An 18,501-nucleotide genomic window follows, 5' to 3' on the forward strand; every position below is an offset into this window, starting at 1 on the left:
AGATGTAGCAACTTCTTAGCTGGCCTGAATGCTCCTATCTACCTGGTCTGCTTCTGACGCATCCCTGGGGGAACTGGCACCTGTATTTACTGTAGCTGGGAAACCCTATGATTATTTTTTAAAATAGGACTGCATTTTTTATAGTTCAGTAATATACAAACAGTTAAACATTACGATGACTACTATGTCTAACACTCCTATTACATTAGCCAACCTTTTGAGCACACATAGGATACACAATTAAAGCAAGTTTTGCTGGAACCCATCTTGGAATCTGGAATCTTTCTTTATAGATTGTGTTATGGCACTGTACAGTTTTATATTTTGTTGCTAGGAAAATTAATCTATGACTTAAAGTGTATATCTAGTGTCCAGCAACATGGAGTGCATCGAGGTAACCGAGGAAATAAACTTCAGCTTGCATGTATACTCAAGACGTTTGTTTGGCGTGTACTCCAACAATATTATTTTCAGTGTTACAACTCAGAAAAGATTCAAATGACTGAATAGGAAAATGGCTCGCATTAATTCTTCCTGTGGTTTTAGCTAATAAACCCTCAAACAGATTATTGATGTATGATTTGAAAATCTAAAATACAGTTTTAAATGAAACCATATGAAAATCACAACAATTGTGTAATCCTATATACAATTATCAGTCTAAATGAGGAAATTTCAAATGAAATGTAAATGGGACAGTATTACTATTCTGACAATTCCAAGTGGTCAAAGCTTATAATATATGACACACAGAGAACCCTAAGCTTCTCTCATTTAAGTGATAAATGAGGCATATTGTGCCATTATGTTGCTATAAATCACTTTCGTCAACTACCGACAGCTTTTATCAGACATAACCTTTACAAGCTTCTATTAGACTGCTAACATTTTCAACTTTGACACATATGTAGTTTACAAATTCCGCAGCTGATTAACTCAGGGCAGTGGTAAGCTGCCATCACTAACCATTTAAAAGGTGGGCTTCAGAGGCATCTACAGTAACAGCTCCAACCAAATACGATGTCTTTGATGTACAAAGATTTTAACTGTTTATTCTTCCAGAAGATGTCTGACAGTTCTCTTTTCTTTTCAAGTATACTGTACATATATTAAAGCCTAAGGTGGTTAGATATGGGTCTAGCCAACTTGGAAGTAAACTACTGTCATGGCTTGCAAGTGACCTTAACGAAATGTTGACTAATTTCCATCCTACTTACCACTGTGTGGACTAAAGAGATGCATCTTACAAAAACACAGAGACACAGATAGGACTAACACTTCCTAAAATATTTTTTCAATCCTGCTGTGTTTTCAGAGTTGATTACTTGAAGACTTGAAACATAGCCCAAATTTAAAGAAATACTGTCTCTAATAATTCCAGTCAGGCAATAGAGATCTTGATGTTGGTTGTGTGACCACTGGAAGCATGGTACTTCAGATGGTATTAGTTTTGATAAGAACTAACTATACATCAGACCTAAATAATAAAACCCAAAGAGACAGGCCTGTTGCGAAACTCCTGCGGCAGATTGTCTCTTTATGATAAACGCCAAATGTTTGAAAAATAGTGGACAAAGGACAACTTACCTCAACATCAGACCATACATATCCTTGTTCTGACATCCCCCATGTCTTTCTCTGACAAAGTACCAAGTTCTTTATTTCAATAAGAAAGCCACATAGCAACAAGACTATGGGGCAGTAATTTGACAATTGAGATGTAAATGACAAAACAAGACAAACTATTTATGCAATTGTCAGAAATATCATGTAAAAGAAAAGGATGTGGCTATTCAGTGTCCATCAAAGGCTGATGATAGATGAGACTTTGTATTCAAAAGGAAGGGCAAAAGTCTGCCCACCAGTTAATAGATCTACAAACACAGTAGAAACAAAAACACATAAATAAAAGACACACAGGACAGTTGGGTATTCAATGCAACCATCCTATGCTATATATGTCCAATGCTATATAGTTGTACTAAAATAAACGTCAATGTTGCATAACATTAATTGTGAAGACATTTTCTTTACTGCTGTGATTGGCTATTTAAAGTTGTGGGTGAACCATTCTATGAAACAAAAGGAAAGATTTATTCAAAGAATATACAGATTTTTTTTTCTCATTTCCAGTTAGTAGGCTACTGGGACATTTTAGAATATCTATTTTATCTGATAAAAGCTTAACATATACATGACGTTTGTTGTGTTGATACAAAATCAAAACCTTAAGGTTGCCCTCCAAAAGGTTTTGCAGCAACTTTAGAAAACAAACCAAAATTTCTAAACTTTATACTGTAAAGCCATAAATATTTGCGACAGAAATATTTGGCGAATCACACCCATAAAACCTATTTTGCTCCAGAAATGTAGGCGACCTGTTGCAATATACAAAGTATGTATTGTTAGTGGAATTTGATATTCGTGCCAAAAATGTTTGCATTTCCTTTAATACGCGAAAATAAAAGGCTCGCAAATATTTATGGCTTTACAGTATATTAGTATATTGGACAGTCAAAAGCCATCTACTTAACTTAAGGAACTATTTTTGTTATTAAATAGATTTTCAAAAGCTGAATAAATGTGGCAATGACTCTGTTGATTATTGATAAAGCAAAATGTAATTATCAGAGCTTCTAACTCTGAATTATTCCAAAAATATTAGTGTGATTTCTTTATTAGAAGAAGAAGAAGAAGAAGAAGAAGAAGAAGAAGAAGAAGAAGAACTCACATTTGTAATAAATTACTGTCACAAAGACGGCCAGAGTGGGTGGCGTCAGACCAGAAAAGGAACACAGAGACGGTGATGTGATGAGCTGAGTGCAATGGCTGCACTCAGCGTTTAATAACAAATAAAAGGTTTGAACAATGGAATACAAAACAGGACACGGCACTTGACGCCAAAATAAACAGACAGACAAAACGACTAAACACTTAACAAACGGTGCACGGAGACAAACAAACACGGTGAGTACAAACAACTATTATATTTATATCACTTATTTTAACTCCTTTCTCTCTCACCCGTTCTCCTCTTCCGAACACCCAAGCCTCACTGAGTGAAAATGTGCATCTATATATACTGTTGTGCTGGGATTCAATTACTAATTAATTATTCACTTGAATCCCAGCACGTGAATTAATTCTGTGCAACCCCGTGCTCACATATTACATTTAACCAGCACGTGAAGTGATTTGTGCTCTCCTCGTGCCTAAACACAAATCTACACTTTAAATACACGTGAAACACAGACCCGTTTATATCCCGTGTACCAATCTATACACCAACATTTACATACGCACGCATACATACACAAAACACACAAATGCACACAGGGGCAGGGCACTTTGCCACATATACCCCCCCTTGTGCGCAGCACACATGGCCTCAACGGCCACCTCCCCCCTTAAAAACCCAGCAGTCCAGGACAAAGTCTCGGGCTGGGAAGGGAGGCTTCAGTGGGCCCATGGCTGGCCATGCTGTCAGCACCCCTGCCGGTAGTGGCACGGCTGACAGCCTGTTGGTCCCGTCCTGCAGCGAAAAAGCTGCGGGGGCAGGTGGTCCCCCGACCTCCCCCTTCTTCGTAGCCGGCAGCTCCCTCCTGTGGGGCTCCGGCCACAAGAACTCCTGCAGCGAAACTGCTGCTGGGGTTGGTGGTCTCCAGACCTCGTCCCCCTTCTTTGTAGCCGGTAGCTCCCTTTGGTGGGGCTCCGACCACAGTACTGCCGGCAGCGAAGAAGCTGCAGTGGGAGCAGGTCTCCGGACCTCCCCCATGATCTCCGGCAGCGAAACTGCTGCAGTGGGAGCAGGTCTCCTGACCTCCCCCACGATCTCCGGCAGCGAAACTGCTGCAGTGAGAGCAGGTCTCCGGACCTCCCCCACGATCTCCGGCAGCGAAACTGCTGCAGTGGGAGCAGGTCTCCTGACCTCCCCCACGATCTCCGGCAGCGAAACTGCTGCTGGGGTTGGTGGTCTCCAGACCTCCTCCCCCTTCGTGGCAGGCAGCTCCCCTTTCTGGGGCTCCGGCCACCGTACTCCCTGCGGAGGTACGGGCAGCAGAGGCAGCTCCTGCTCCTCTGCTCCGGGCGGTGGCGGAGGCAGAGGCAGCTCCAGCTCCTCTGCTCCTGGCGGTGGTGGAGGCAGAGGTAGCTCCAGCTCCTCTGCTCCTGGCGGTGGTGGAACCAGCAGGCATTCACCCTCTGCTGGTGGAGGTGGGACCAGCAGGTATTCACCCTCTGCTGGTGGAGGTGGGAGGGGCAAGCAGTCCTCCCACTGCGGTGGAGGTGGAACCAGCAGGTATTCACCCTCTGCTGGTGGAGGTGGGAGGGGCAAGCAGTCCTCCCACTGCGGTGGAGGTGGCGGAGGTAGAGGCGATGGGGCTGATGCTGGCCACTCAGAGGGAGGCTGTGGCGGTGCTGGCTCCCTCTGCTGTGGCGGCTGGGCATGTGCGCGCCGTGCTGCCTTCAGCAGCATAGCTCGAGGCTGCTGGGGGACACCAGCATCCTGCCCTTCTCCCCCCCAAAAATTTTCAGGGGGTTGAGCCTGTAACTCCTCCCCTTCTGGCTCTTGGGACGGCACCAGCAGGTATTCACCCTCTGCTGGTGGAGGTGGGACCAGCAGGCATTCTCCCTCTGCTGGCAGCTTGGGTCCTACGGCTGTGGAAGCCCCGACTTCCCTCTTTTTGGGCTGTGGACGCACCGACTCCTCCCTTTTGGGCTGTGGACGCACCGACTCCTCCCTTTTGGGCTGTGGACGCACCGACTCCTCCCTTTTGGGCTGTGGACGCACCGACTCCTCCCTTTTGGGCTGTGGACGTTCGGGCTCCCCCCACTCAGGCGTAGGACGTTCGGGCTCCTCCCACTCAGGCGTAGGACGTTCGGGCTCCTCCCACTCAGGCGTAGGACGTTCGGGCTCCTCCCACTCAGGCGTAGGACGTTCGGGCTCCTCCCACTCAGGCGTAGGACGTTCGGGCTCCTCCCGCTTGGGCTGTGGACGCTCAGGCTCCTCCCATTTGGGCTGTGGACGCTCAGGCTCCTCCCATTTGGGCTGTGGACGCTCAGGCTCCTCCCATTTGGGCTGTGGACGCTCAGGCTCCTCCCGCTTGGGCTGTGGATGCTCAGGCTCCTCCCGCTTGGGCTGAGAACGCTCAGGCTCCTCCCGCTTGGGCTGTGGACGCTCAGGCTCCTCCCCATAACTGCGGAAGGGACAGTGGGCGAACAGGTGATCCTGGTCGCAGAGGAGGCACCCCGACGATGGCTTGTTACATCGCCGTGGATGCCTGGCCCTTAGGCGGCACTCCTCCTCCCTGTCCTTCACCTCTTTATCTGTCTCCCGCTTGGGCTGTGGAGGCAAAACCAGCAGGCATTCACCCTCTGCTGGTGGAGATGGGGACAGCAGGTACTCCTCTGCTGGTGGTCCTGCTACCTGGGCTGCTGTTCCGTTTATCGTTGCCTCCAGGTAGCTGAGGAGAAACTCCACACCTTCCTCCAAGGTGTTTGGGGTGTGTTCCTGCTGATAGGCCTCCCATCTCTCACTGTCCATCATCCACAGGGCCCGGACGACTATGGGCAGAGACTGGGTCTCCAGCCCAGCATTTTCTAGGAACCAGTCCCGCAGTTTGACGGCGTCTTCTGCCATTGACTTTTTTTTTTTTTTTTTTTTTTTTTTTTTTTAAATCCAGACCCCTCCTGGTCTGACGCTTGGAGGCGCGGCTATCCCACGATGACACCACGTGTCACAAAGACGGCCAGAGTGGGTGGCGTCAGACCAGAAAAGGAACACAGAGACGGTGATGTGATGAGCTGAGTGCAATGGCTGCACTCAGCGTTTAATAACAAATAAAAGGTTTGAACAATGGAATACAAAACAGGACACGGCACTTGACGCCAAAATAAACAGACAGACAAAACGACTAAACACTTAACAAACGGTGCACGGAGACAAACAAACACGGTGAGTACAAACAACTATTATATTTATATCACTTATTTTAACTCCTTTCTCTCTCACCCGTTCTCCTCTTCCGAACACCCAACCCTCACTGAGTGAAAATGTGCATCTATATATACTGTTGTGCTGGGATTCAATTACTAATTAATTATTCACTTGAATCCCAGCACGTGAATTAATTCTGTGCAACCCCGTGCTCACATATTACATTTAACCAGCACGTGAAGTGATTTGTGCTCTCCTCGTGCCTAAATACAAATCTACACTTTAAATACACGTGAAACACAGACCCGTTTATATCCCGTGTACCAATCTATACACCAACATTTACATACGCACGCATACATACACAAAACACACAAATGCACACAGGGGCAGGGCACTTTGCCACAATTACACATTTAAAAATTATTACAACAAGCCTTTAATTTATTTCACTAATTCCAAGTTCTATATGCTGATACTCCAGCCATTTGTAAAGGTGCTGGGACTTGCCGATACAGAACTGCTCAAGAGCTTTTTAATTAAATGTTAATGACAGATCTTAGATACTGTATATAATATAGTGCATACTAGTACTAAACCTACATCAGCAATAACTGACTGCATAGGGCTCACATTAATATAGTGAACCCAAGTTTAACTCTATCATTATAAATTTGCTATAACCTCTGCTCCTTTCGTTAAGATATATTTAGTCTAATACATTTAATATTCAGCAGCATGTGAGTAATGTTTATGCAATTCTGATAGTTAGACGGATAACTCAATTATCATAGCATCTATCAAAATATTATATGCTACCAAAAAGACTGATGACAGAAAGTCCAATGGATTTCCTCACCATAATATTCAGGCACTGGGCCTGAAAATATTTTTTGCTGCTTTCACACCGGCAAAGCTTCATTACCCATCACTTCACTGAAAAGAGTTCATTATGAGGCTACCATTTTGGCAAGACTATTGTTCATATGACAAATGTTGTTGGGGGGAGGGGGGATGTGGCAAGCTTTAATAAAAAATAAAACATAAAAAATAATCTTGAGCTATGTGGTCATTTTAAAAAACAAAACATCTTTGTTCCTAATTACTGTAACTGAGATTTGGCAATTACAATCATGTTGTAGGTTTTTTTTTCTTTTCTTCATTTTATTCTAAAAATGAATATAAGCTCTTAAGTATCTTAAGGTAGTTATTTTGACGGTTTTCACTTTTAAAATTTAAATTACTCTGCACGTGTTAAAGATCCGTGGTTGTCTGTTCTTGACTTTTCCTGAATACATGTATTAAATACCCCGATGGCGTTTGAAAGTCAGAATTGCAAAAATAAAAGTTATAAGCACTTCTACCTAGAACCGCCAAAAGCCATCATTTTTATGGCTTATTACAATACATGCTTTTATTGTTAATATAACCTACAATATGCTATTTGTTTAATGCATACAAGCCAGCTTGTTCTCTCTACCTCCAATGAGTTTACAGCAGTATGTATTTGAACAGAATATCGCTCTTGAAGTCTAGATATGTGTTATACAAATATCTATTGTAATCCTATCAATTCCTTGGAGAACTGCCATCTGGCTACGTGAGCACATATGATATTACTATTACAAGAATTTTTCGAGAAATCTTGAGATTTTTGTGTTTTGCAACTACAGATATATTTGCCTTGGCATCAGAAATTTGGAACAACTTCATAAAAACAGCATTGCCTGCTTCAAGCTAAACATAAAACATTACATGGACAAGCAGCTGTTTCCGGCAAAAGCACGGTGTCGCTGGACACAATACATGTCAAACAAACCTGTCAAATATGAGATCTAGTTTTGGATGGCAGCGGACCCTAACCCTACCTGTGCAAAGATGAAACTCGCCCAGGTGGTCAGAGACTGTGACAATGTGGTACTTAGGCTGATGTAACAGTACTTAGGAAAAAGGATGAATGTTACCAATGACATTTTTTTTTAATTCACTATAGTTAGCGAAACAGATGAAGAAAAAAACAAACAAACAAAAAAAAACAGCTTGGTTGTAAAAGTAAACAAAGCGAGAAGAGAGTTTCCACCATCTGCGCAAAACTTAGTACTCCGTGAAAGCAATCACCAGTGTCCAGTTGCTGTATTTTACAATGTACTGGGCATGGCAGCCATCAATTCCTTTGTTTTGTACAAGGAATGCACTGGGGGAAATATCAGTAGGAGAGATTTAATCTTGATGCTAGCCATGAAGCTTTGGCAGAAACATTTCGATCAGAAAACTGCAAAGCGGCAGGGAAACGCAGCTCAGCCTGGATACAGTGCGCACCAAGTGACACATGCAACAGAAAACAGTGCCAGGTAACTAAATGCAATAAAAATAAAACATCTGATATCTGTGCCCAGTGTGAAAGAGCAGTATGTGGTAAATGCACACAGCAAGTTGATAAGCGTTACATCTGTGTGGATTGTGCTAATATGGGGGCTACTTTGAAGTAATGTTTCCCTGAATGTGCATTCACATTACACAATAGAAACTGAGTTATTTTCTTTGTTACTTTTTATAATTACTTTGTTTTTACAATTTTGTATGTACATGTATCACTTTACAGCGGTTTACACAATATTTTCTTCTCAAATGTTTATTTTATTTTAATTTTTCATTTTATGAAGTCATGCATTTTTATATATGCAGTAATGTGGGAAAAAGCCTTTCATGCTATTTTTGTAAATAATTACTTCATTTTTACAACTGTGTATGTACATATACCAGTTTACAGCTGTTTACATGATATTTTCTTCTCAAATGTTTATTTTATTATAGTTTTTCATTTTAGTGCAAATTATGAAAATAAAGCCTTTTATGTCTATTTTTCATTTAAATATGGTGTTTCTGCTATGCAAATGTTAGATATGATGTTCATGAATACATCTTTTGAGTTGTATCTGATAGTTTGTCTCATTTTCATATCGAAGCTGTTTAAAATGTACCTGTCAAAATGACTGCTTCCGGCGGTTCTAGGTAGTAGCATAAACCCAGCGGTTCTAGTGTTAAAGCATAGGTCACCTATCATTAGCCCTACTTTCTTACATTATTCCTCTGCCTTAAAAGTTGTATGTAAATATATCTCCTAATAATAATCATAAAAATACACTATGCATATATAACCTTTAAAAAGCAAAAGAACCATCCTTTTTAACTTGCAGCATATTTATGATGACATATTTTAGAAGGTTACTATATTGAAAGGATTTCACATCTATCTACTTTTTTGTTAAATCCTCAAGGCTCACGGGAACCATCGGTGGAACGATGTATCTAATGAGGAGGGAGATTATGTCATCCTTGTGTCGTCTAAGCCAGCCTGACATCATGACTCTATATGTGATTTTGCAAAGATGTGGTTTCAACAATGGGAGACTGCATTCAAAATGTCAGATGTAAATGTCAATTAAAAATTACAAGGAGTTCTGAAAGGTAAGGTCTGAAGGGGTTGACATTCTTTGACATCATGGAGTGTCTGTGACCAAGCCTTTGGCAAACATAACAGGAACTATGCTGTCAGTTCTTATTGTACATAAACTTGATGCTTGTCTAATCTGAATGAAAAATACCAGAGAAATTGGAGCTGAAGCCTTGCGGTTATGTAGATCAGGCAGCCACGTGATCATCTTGACTGGTGAGGCTATAGTTAACGAGTGGCAAAAAGAAAAATAAGAAAACTGAAATAAATAAATAAATCAATAACAAGAGACAATGCAGGTATGCAAAAGAGAAGATACAACCTAAGAAATGTCCAATATTTGAGAACTACGTTGCATTATTTACAAAGAGAATATAAAACTGCAAGTATACTTGTGCCAAAATAGGATAGTATAATGGTACCAACAGTATACTAAAACCAGACAATTTTGGCACAAGTATACTTGCAGTATACTACTTTTTTGTAAGGGATGATATTGGCTTCTGATCCAAACTTCTTTATACCCTCTGTTAGATTTTGAACACTATGGGAGGTGAAAAAAAACAAATGTGCACGTATTATATATTAAAATGTGCAAGTGTCATATATTAAACATACAAGTCAAATACTAAATACACCCTCGCTATAACAACCCTGTTTGGGTCCAAAGCCTTTTCTTCGCTATAGTAAAAGGACAATCGTAAACGAACAACATAAGCTGCTGGAGTAAGTTATGGAAGTCACCTTGGATAAAGGCATTAGCTAAACTATTAATAATATTACTACTGTTTTTATTCTTTGATTTTCTTTATTATTACAGTATTTGTCACTACTACCACTAATAATAATAATAATAATAATAATAATAATAATAATAATAATAATAATAATAATAATAATAATAGCAATGAGATTGTGAATAAAAGTAGAATTACAAGTACAGTACCTATATGTGGCATGCTGCATCCAGTATTCTGGCTATATCCTATTTGTTGAAGAACACAGTACAACCCCCCACCCCCAAAAAATAAAAAAAGCGCATGAACAAAGTTTCAGTTTTGTTTCAATTGCAAATGTTAATTTATACACACACACACATATATCCAAGTTTCTAAAATCCAAATAATGCAAAATAAATACATTTCAGAGTTTAATTTAAGTATGACCCAGAGAATATCGAAGTCGGGTTGAAGCTCACCTTAAATGTTTTCCTTGCTGCTGCATATGTATATTCATATATCATTATTTTAGTTGGCCAACGTCCCAACACACCCTTTCCATTATTATTATTATTATTATTATTATTTATTTCTTAGCAGACGCCCTTATCCAGGGCGACTTACAATTGTTACAAGATATCACATTATACATTATTTCACATTATACAGATATCACATTATTTTTACATACAATTACCCATTTATACAGTTGGGTTTTTACTGGAGCAATCTAGGTAAAGCACCTTGCTCAAGGGTACAACAGCAGTGTCCCCCACTGTGGATTGAACCCACAACCCTCCGGTCAGGAGTCCAGAGCCCTAACCACTACTCCACACTGCTGCCCACATTTCTCCACCCAAAATTGGGAAACACATCCAGGTTTGGCTACTGACTCACATAACAAGGGATCTTTGTAAACCGAGCACTAAGTATAGGCTACAGTCGATTTTCCATGCAAAATAAAATCTCAATACAAATGATAAATAATAGGACAGGCTCATGGTCTTGGAATCTTCCAAACAACATGCAAATAGTTCCTGCTGCACAGATTTTAGTGACAAAACAAACAAACAAAAAACATTGCAAAAGCATTTAGTCTTCTCAGTATTTTACATAAAACAAAAAAAATAATAATAAAAAGACTAATTCTGGTTAAAAACGTGTTAAAATAGGATTTGAATGTTTGATTCTAGCTGCAGATAGTGCAAACTTGGACTGACCTGGAGTCCCATGGTGGAGTTCTAAGGTCAAAACCTTCCAGCATTATGCCAGCGTGTCAAAATATGTCAGCAAACCATCACGATAAAGGAAGAAGAATGACCTTTCAGTTCTTAATGTTTGGGGCCGTCAATGAAGCCCATAGACGCTGGGTATGCATGAGCAGTTTTTCCAAGTTGCTTGACACATACAGTTCCTGAGGTTTTTCCCTGCCTGTTTACTAAACTGCAAGGTTAAATCTCAACGGTACCACTTTATAAACCTACCAGAGCTATATGGAAATGTCAGACATGAGTGTATGCCTTCCTTTAGCATGCAAACATTTCCTGCCTAGTCATAATAATATAGAAGTAAGAAAATGGGTCACCCCCACCACCTTGCCTCTCTCTGTTTCCATTTACATTTTAAATATTCTTAATTCAAAAACTTTGACATTTCTCATGAGACTTTCACAATTGTTCCGTTCTGAACTTTTTTAAAATTGTGCTATTTCCAAAATAATAGAAATATATGTGCTAACTTCAACGGAAGGCACCAGTATAAGACTCAAGATCTTGTGAGTAAGTGGTTAAAAAGCAGGTTTCTAGTCTAGTCAGAGCAAGGACCTGTTAACTAACCAGCTATCAGAAATTTTAAACATGTTTCTTTTGATTTCAAGAAAGCAGAATTTATGAAGTATGTGTGCTGATGACTTTTATTGTGTCAGTCAGTAGAGTTTCAAGGGGTTTAAATAATCAATTAGATTTTTTTCTCCAGGTCAGGATCCTTAAGTTCGGAGAGCATTAGTAAATCTAGTGATAACAGATGTGTCAAAATTGTAACTTAAATTCCTACAAAAGCATAATAAGTGGAGAACAATAGGAATTACAGTTCAGTTTCTCCCTCCTGATATTTCACCGCAATATATACACACATTATACACACACAAACAGTCTAACTTCACTATAACGAACCCTTCTTATAACAAACCCCCTTTTTTAACGATCTAAGCAGCAAGAACCATTTTTTTCCAGTGGAAATTAGCCCTATTAGAACGATCACTTTTACAAAATTTACCCGGATAAAACGATCTCGGTAGTGACTGACACTGAACTTTCTCCAGTGTGAATGTGTGAAAAGACCTTGGTAGGCTAATTCGAAGATAAGGCTGATTCATAGATAACCTATTGTAGTGCGAATCATGGGTGACGTATGCAACCATTGCCATCTTCACAGAAACTGCAACCATAGCAACGGGCGTGAGGAGGTACCAAGATTGAAACAGTGTGCATTGAGAAAAGCACAAACAATATGAAGCAATCTACGATGGACATGTTTTTCAAGAGAAAAGGCACGTAATTACTGTATCAACATGCAAGTGTACTTTTTTTTCACTTCTTTACTGTTTTCTTTTAAATATACAGTTTAAATGCTAATCAATGTGAAGTTGTCTTGAAATAACTACTGTATACTGTATAAAGATGTTCAATTCATTTTGGGCGTTTCTTCATTATTCTGATACAGCAAATTGCCAAACCCTATCATAGTGAACAACCTGATATAACGAACATTTTTTCAGGTTCCAGGGGGGTTTGTTATAATGAAGTTAGACTATTTTATTCCACATCTAATTTGTAACTTATGTTTCTATCAATAAATTCACATTTACTGTTTTAACTGTCTTATCTCTTCACACAAAGTAAAACGTTTTTACTTACTTAAACAAAATAAATAAATAAATAAATGTTATTGTTCAAAATTGAAGCTTACATAACATGGTTAGACAAAGGTCTGAATGCAGCTACCAACAATTACTAGGCACGACGAAACCCCAGACCCACAAGCAGATAAGAACTTGAAGCATATGTGGAAGCAAAATAACGGTCAGCACATACTAGGATAGAAACAAAAATGATATCCCTCTTCCCACAGTATATAATGAGTAAAAGTTAAATACATTAATATTCTTTTTTTTTTTTTTTACATTTGCTATTGTAATTTATATATATAAATATATATATATATATATATATATATATATATATATATATATATATATATATATTGTGTATATAAATCAGTGGTCACGAACCCAACATAAATGTTACTTTTCTTAACTTTAATATAGTGTTTCAAACATATATTATCTATATTAACAGATAGATTGAACAAATAAACATGAACAGATTGATTGCTATTGTCTTTTCCAATGAGCATGCAGAGAGGCTGACATATTGACCCCCTCACTGAAGAAAATGTCCCCGTAGAATTTTGGGAGGGGGCCACATTGACCCTCAATCTGCAAGTCCTGAAGCAAACACTGTATTTATATATATATATATATGTGTGTGTGTGTGTGTGTGTATGTGTGTGTGTGTGTGTGTATATATATATATACATGCACACACACACACATATACATATTCTAAATACATCCCTTCATTTTCTTTTTTTTTATGAAGTTTTCATAATTTGCAATACTTCTGAGTGGTTAAGTATTGTTGAGTTATGTTTCAAAAGTATCAAACATCTCTGAGCAGTATTTATGTAACCCATTCAAACAAGAACCTGTTTAGTACCATTATAAGTGAATCCTGCTTTGGGACATCTATTGAAATGTAATGCTTTGGGACATCTATTGAAATGTAATGTTTTGGTAGGATTATCATGTCCCTCTGTGGAAATAAATAAATAAATAAATAAATAAATAAATAAATAAATGTAAAAGCCTACCTATTCCAGTAGCTCCAAAATTGGTCATGCAGGTAGGAGCGGTGACTATACTCATCCCCAAACGAAGCCTTGCTTTCAATCCAATGAACTACATGACCTTCCACGGCTGTATGGAAAAATAAACAAACAAAAGTAAATACAACCACCAGGGTGCCAAGAATTAAAAATACTTACTTTCTTGTTAAGTACCAGACATATTTCATCCAATCCGGTCAAACTAAATACCTACATTGTTTTTATAATTAAAATAGTAATTATTATTATTATTATTATTATTATTTATGACCTACCTATTGGAACTTCCAAAATTATATCTGGTGTCTTGTCATAACCCTTGGCACGAAGCTGATTTTCATCTGTGGATAAAAAAAAATATATATATATATATATATATATATATATATATATAAGGCTTTTAAATTGGACTGCCAACATTCAGATGACTCATGGTTAAAACAGTACAACTAATGGTTCTGATCCTATTTAATTCCAATTTGGAAAATCAGTTTTAAAATAATAAATGAGCCATTTTAAAAGCTAAGTAACACACTTGAAGGTGTGGGTGGTACCTATACCTGTAAAATTAGAGTTTAAGGCAATTTTTTGAAAGCACTATCATTTCTCAATTTTAAGAAAGCGTACCTGTTTTAACATTGTGCATCATATTTTACAGTAGTACCAGGGCATTATGTTTACAATACACTGCAGGTAATTAAAATTGGATCACACAATATATGTTGGCATCACTGTACCTATAAAAGTAACCTGCTCATTTTCTTTTCTCAGCCATTGCCCTTGACTCTTTGTGCCATTTTGTTATAATCACTGGAACAGCTGATTTCTCCATTCAATTTCAGGATAACCTGGTCATTCAATTCCAGACATGCCTTTCTGTCTTCACCCATCCTCAACTAATGGCTAAAGCAAGTAACAGGGAAAGCTGTGTTGTCCCTCTTAACACCTACTGGGCTGTTGACAATGTCATGCAGCCATTCGCCTTTTTACATCACCTTTGATTAAAATTAATGGCCCATTTCCACTGTTGGGTAGCTTATTTCCAATCCATTTATCAGCTGAGGACAGTGGTTTCACGGCCAATGTGCTGAAACAGTTTTAGAACATTCCATTGTCGTGCTTCATGAAAGGTCAGCACTTTGAGTCCAAATAAATGATTTTGTCTAAATGACACAAGGAACACTTTTGCTCCTCCTCAATAAAACTATATGCATTTCTATTAATTTTAACCATCTTTACATGTACTATAGTTTGTTTTGAATCCATACTTTTAATATCATTGATGATAAGGAAAAGAAACATCAAACTATCAATTAAAGTTTTAAGTGATCTATAACGCTTTTTTATGCCCATTTGTTTTTACAGGACAGAAACTCTTAAACAACCTGGCAAAAGAAATAAAAAAAATCAATAGAATGTGAACTTTAAAAAAACTATGCTAAACATATTCAATCACTTACATGAAAATACTGAATCAGCAGGCTAGAAGCAGGAGTATAACTTTAAGCATGACTTGATTTCACTGTTGTTTCTACTAACAGCTGCCATGAATGTTTAAGCACTTTTATATTATCTCGGGGAGCAGCAAGGACATCTCATTCAGTCATCCTGCTTCCAAATGCCTTTCACAAATATAATAGGCCTTTTCCAACTACATTTCTGTAATATGTAAACCTTTTTCAGGGATATTATTTCCCTTCCTTTCATTTTAAATCTCAGTAGGCCGAGATGAAGAAGAAAATCTCAAGACACCAAAAAGCAATACTGTGTAGGTATTAATGCACAGTTTTGAACTACTTATTCTATTAAATATTAATTATAAGCTAGTGCATGCATCGTACATAAAGGGGTATTGGGTAACAGAGTTCCTGCCTGTTTGTAAATCAATAAAAGATAACGTGCACAGCATCAATCATCTTTGACTCATCTTGCACTCCATAATACTCTGCACACTGGGGTTTGTTTTCCTCAAGTAAACAGCAGCTGAAATCTTTGAAGGAGGAGTACATGTTATACTGTTAGTTCTTACCTAAAAAGGACAGGTTTCTTTCTCTAAGCATATCTCGCAGCAGAATTTCATGTTCCTGTCCAATGGAACTGGAGGTAGCTGGTTAAGGAAAGATCTTATGATGTGTTTAGAATACAATAAAGCCTGGGTAAAAATGCACCAATGTAATCTTATCATGTTTAAGTGTTAATGAGCATAATTGACACACAGAGTAATGTGCATAACCTTGTGTGGTGGAGTGTCCCGCCCCTATGTATTTATTTATTATTATTTGTATTTGTTTGCGGCGCGGATAAAAGCGCCGCGTCTTTTGTCATTTGTTTATAATTTAAAAACCCCGTGAGGATGCGTGACTGATCAGCTACTGATTATTTAACTAGCTGACAGTCACGCATCCTTACCAAACGCTTGCAGACTGTGGCCGAGGGGTAATAAGATAATTAACAGCTAGTTAACCCCTCGGCCAGAGTATAAGAATCTTCAGCTGTCCGTGCTGCGGGGTTTGGTGTACAGAGAGGAGGTACTGGGAGATAGAGAGGAGACTTTAAAATAACAATTACTAAAACGTGCTGGATTAGCCAGCTCGACAGTTACTTGCTTCTGTTTATTCATTTGGCCCTCGTGCCCTTTGGTTTCTGTTTTGTTGTTTTGGTTAAATCTTTTTTTTTGTTTGTTTATTTATTTATTAAACATGCTGAGTGCCGTGGCATTCAGCTTCACCCGCCCATCCATTGTTTTGGTTCAGTTACTTCCTGGTCCGTGACGTCACCACACCTCACCACTGCAAGCCAGCCTGCCACACCCTGCCATTGAGGTTAGACAGAGACACTATCAAAAGTTTAAGGTACTTCCAGAAAATACACTTGCTTGTATTTAAAAGAGAAAGAAAAAAAAACTGTCAGAATGACACTTCAGTATGATCGTGTTTACATGATCACGAGCCGTTTGCTGTGTTGCCTACAACTGCGTAACCGAATTTTGGTAGTTGCTCACGGACCACAAGTGGTGCGCGGACCACAGGTTGGGAACCACTGGTTTAGGAGACAGTGATGATGTAATCACGTTCAATACTGCCTGACCGCTTTTTCAGGCAATATTGATTTTTATAGACGGCCATGTGACCTTCTTTTGACCAATGAAACACTTGGATAAAAATCCAAGGTTTCATAAATATATATAAATCAACTCCACTTATTTGCATATTGGATAATTGCATAAATCACTTACTTGCATAGCATGCAGCCGGTCCTGTTTTTTAGTGCATCATTTTCTAGGACAGTATGATACTGTTAAATGCATAATTCGCTTAATTGCATGAAGTTGCGCGGTCCCGAAGTCCATTGTACATTGCATTTTAATTTGGATAACTGCATAATGCAGCAGGCTGTACTCGATCAGACGACTCATTCAGAATGATGCGGCTGAATGTCATTCTAGTTGCTACGTGGTACAGCCAATTACAAAGCAACAATGTTACAGATTGACACTGCACGCCCACGTGTGCTGTCAACAGTCTGTTGCTATGCGTGTCTTCAATGGTATATTGCTATGCGCTTCTTTGCTTCAGCTTCATTGGCAGAAGCAAATACCATGCAGACTTCCATCAGATATGTTTTTGCAACATTGTAGTCACAAGATCTATAGTAAGGTACTGTACACACCTGTTCTTTAAATTTTATGTTTAAACGTTCCGTACTACAATAAGTTCGTTTGTGCCAGCTGTTATATAATGTACATTATTTTACTTTTCATATCATGCGTTGCCAGAGAATAGTGTTGTTTGTATTGAGTGTATAATGTATTTCAAGTTGGCTTATTTTTCTGAACTTGTTCAGTATTACAAGTCGACTGTATGTATGTATGTATGTATGTATATATATATATATATATAAAAAGCTAGTTACCTTTGTGGCATATATATATATATATATATATATATATATATATATATATATATATATATATATATATATATATATATATATATATATATATATATATATATATATATATATATATATATATGTGCCACAAAGGTAATACACTGAATGTCCTAGCTTTTTTTTTTCTTCTTTTAAACTACTTTAACACACATTTAAATTTGTCATTGGTATACTTGTCATTATGAATCATGACAATTACAGGAAGATGTCGTGGTGGGTAAAGTTTGTTTTTACTAAAGGGCAGTTGTATACTTAATTAAATTAAAATCATTACCTCTTGGCACCATTTTACTAGTATATGTTTGTTTTTGTTTTTTTTCATTTCATATCTACATGCATAAATATTTGCACATGGTACTACTCTAAATATTGAATAGGCTGATTTTACAGAACCTGATTGGCACTAATCTGGAACTACCTAACCTAAAGTAACATAAGGTAGTCCAAGATTAGTGCCAATCAGGGTCTAAAGGGTTGAACCAGGTGAATATATATTA

At 38.5% G+C, this 18,501-nt stretch overlaps 1 protein-coding gene across 5 annotated transcripts in view; it reads right to left on the bottom strand.

The window, feature by feature from the left end:
* LOC117422114 (CDAN1-interacting nuclease 1-like) overlaps positions 1-18,501 on the bottom strand; it is a 79,411-nt gene that overhangs the window by 23,111 nt on the left and 37,799 nt on the right. For all 5 annotated transcript variants that reach the window (XM_058987612.1, XM_034927472.2, XM_058987613.1 and 2 more), the window contains 3 exons: positions 16,083-16,150; positions 14,329-14,394; positions 14,039-14,144 (listed from right to left, as the gene is read on the bottom strand). In XM_058987612.1, coding sequence (XP_058843595.1) covers positions 14,039-14,144; positions 14,329-14,394; positions 16,083-16,150 — 240 coding nt within the window. The remainder of the gene's footprint in view (positions 1-14,038; positions 14,145-14,328; positions 14,395-16,082; positions 16,151-18,501) is intronic.

This window comes from Acipenser ruthenus, chromosome 15 (assembly GCF_902713425.1).
Source record: "Acipenser ruthenus chromosome 15, fAciRut3.2 maternal haplotype, whole genome shotgun sequence".
In the NCBI taxonomy this organism is placed as follows: Eukaryota; Metazoa; Chordata; class Actinopteri; order Acipenseriformes; family Acipenseridae; genus Acipenser; species Acipenser ruthenus.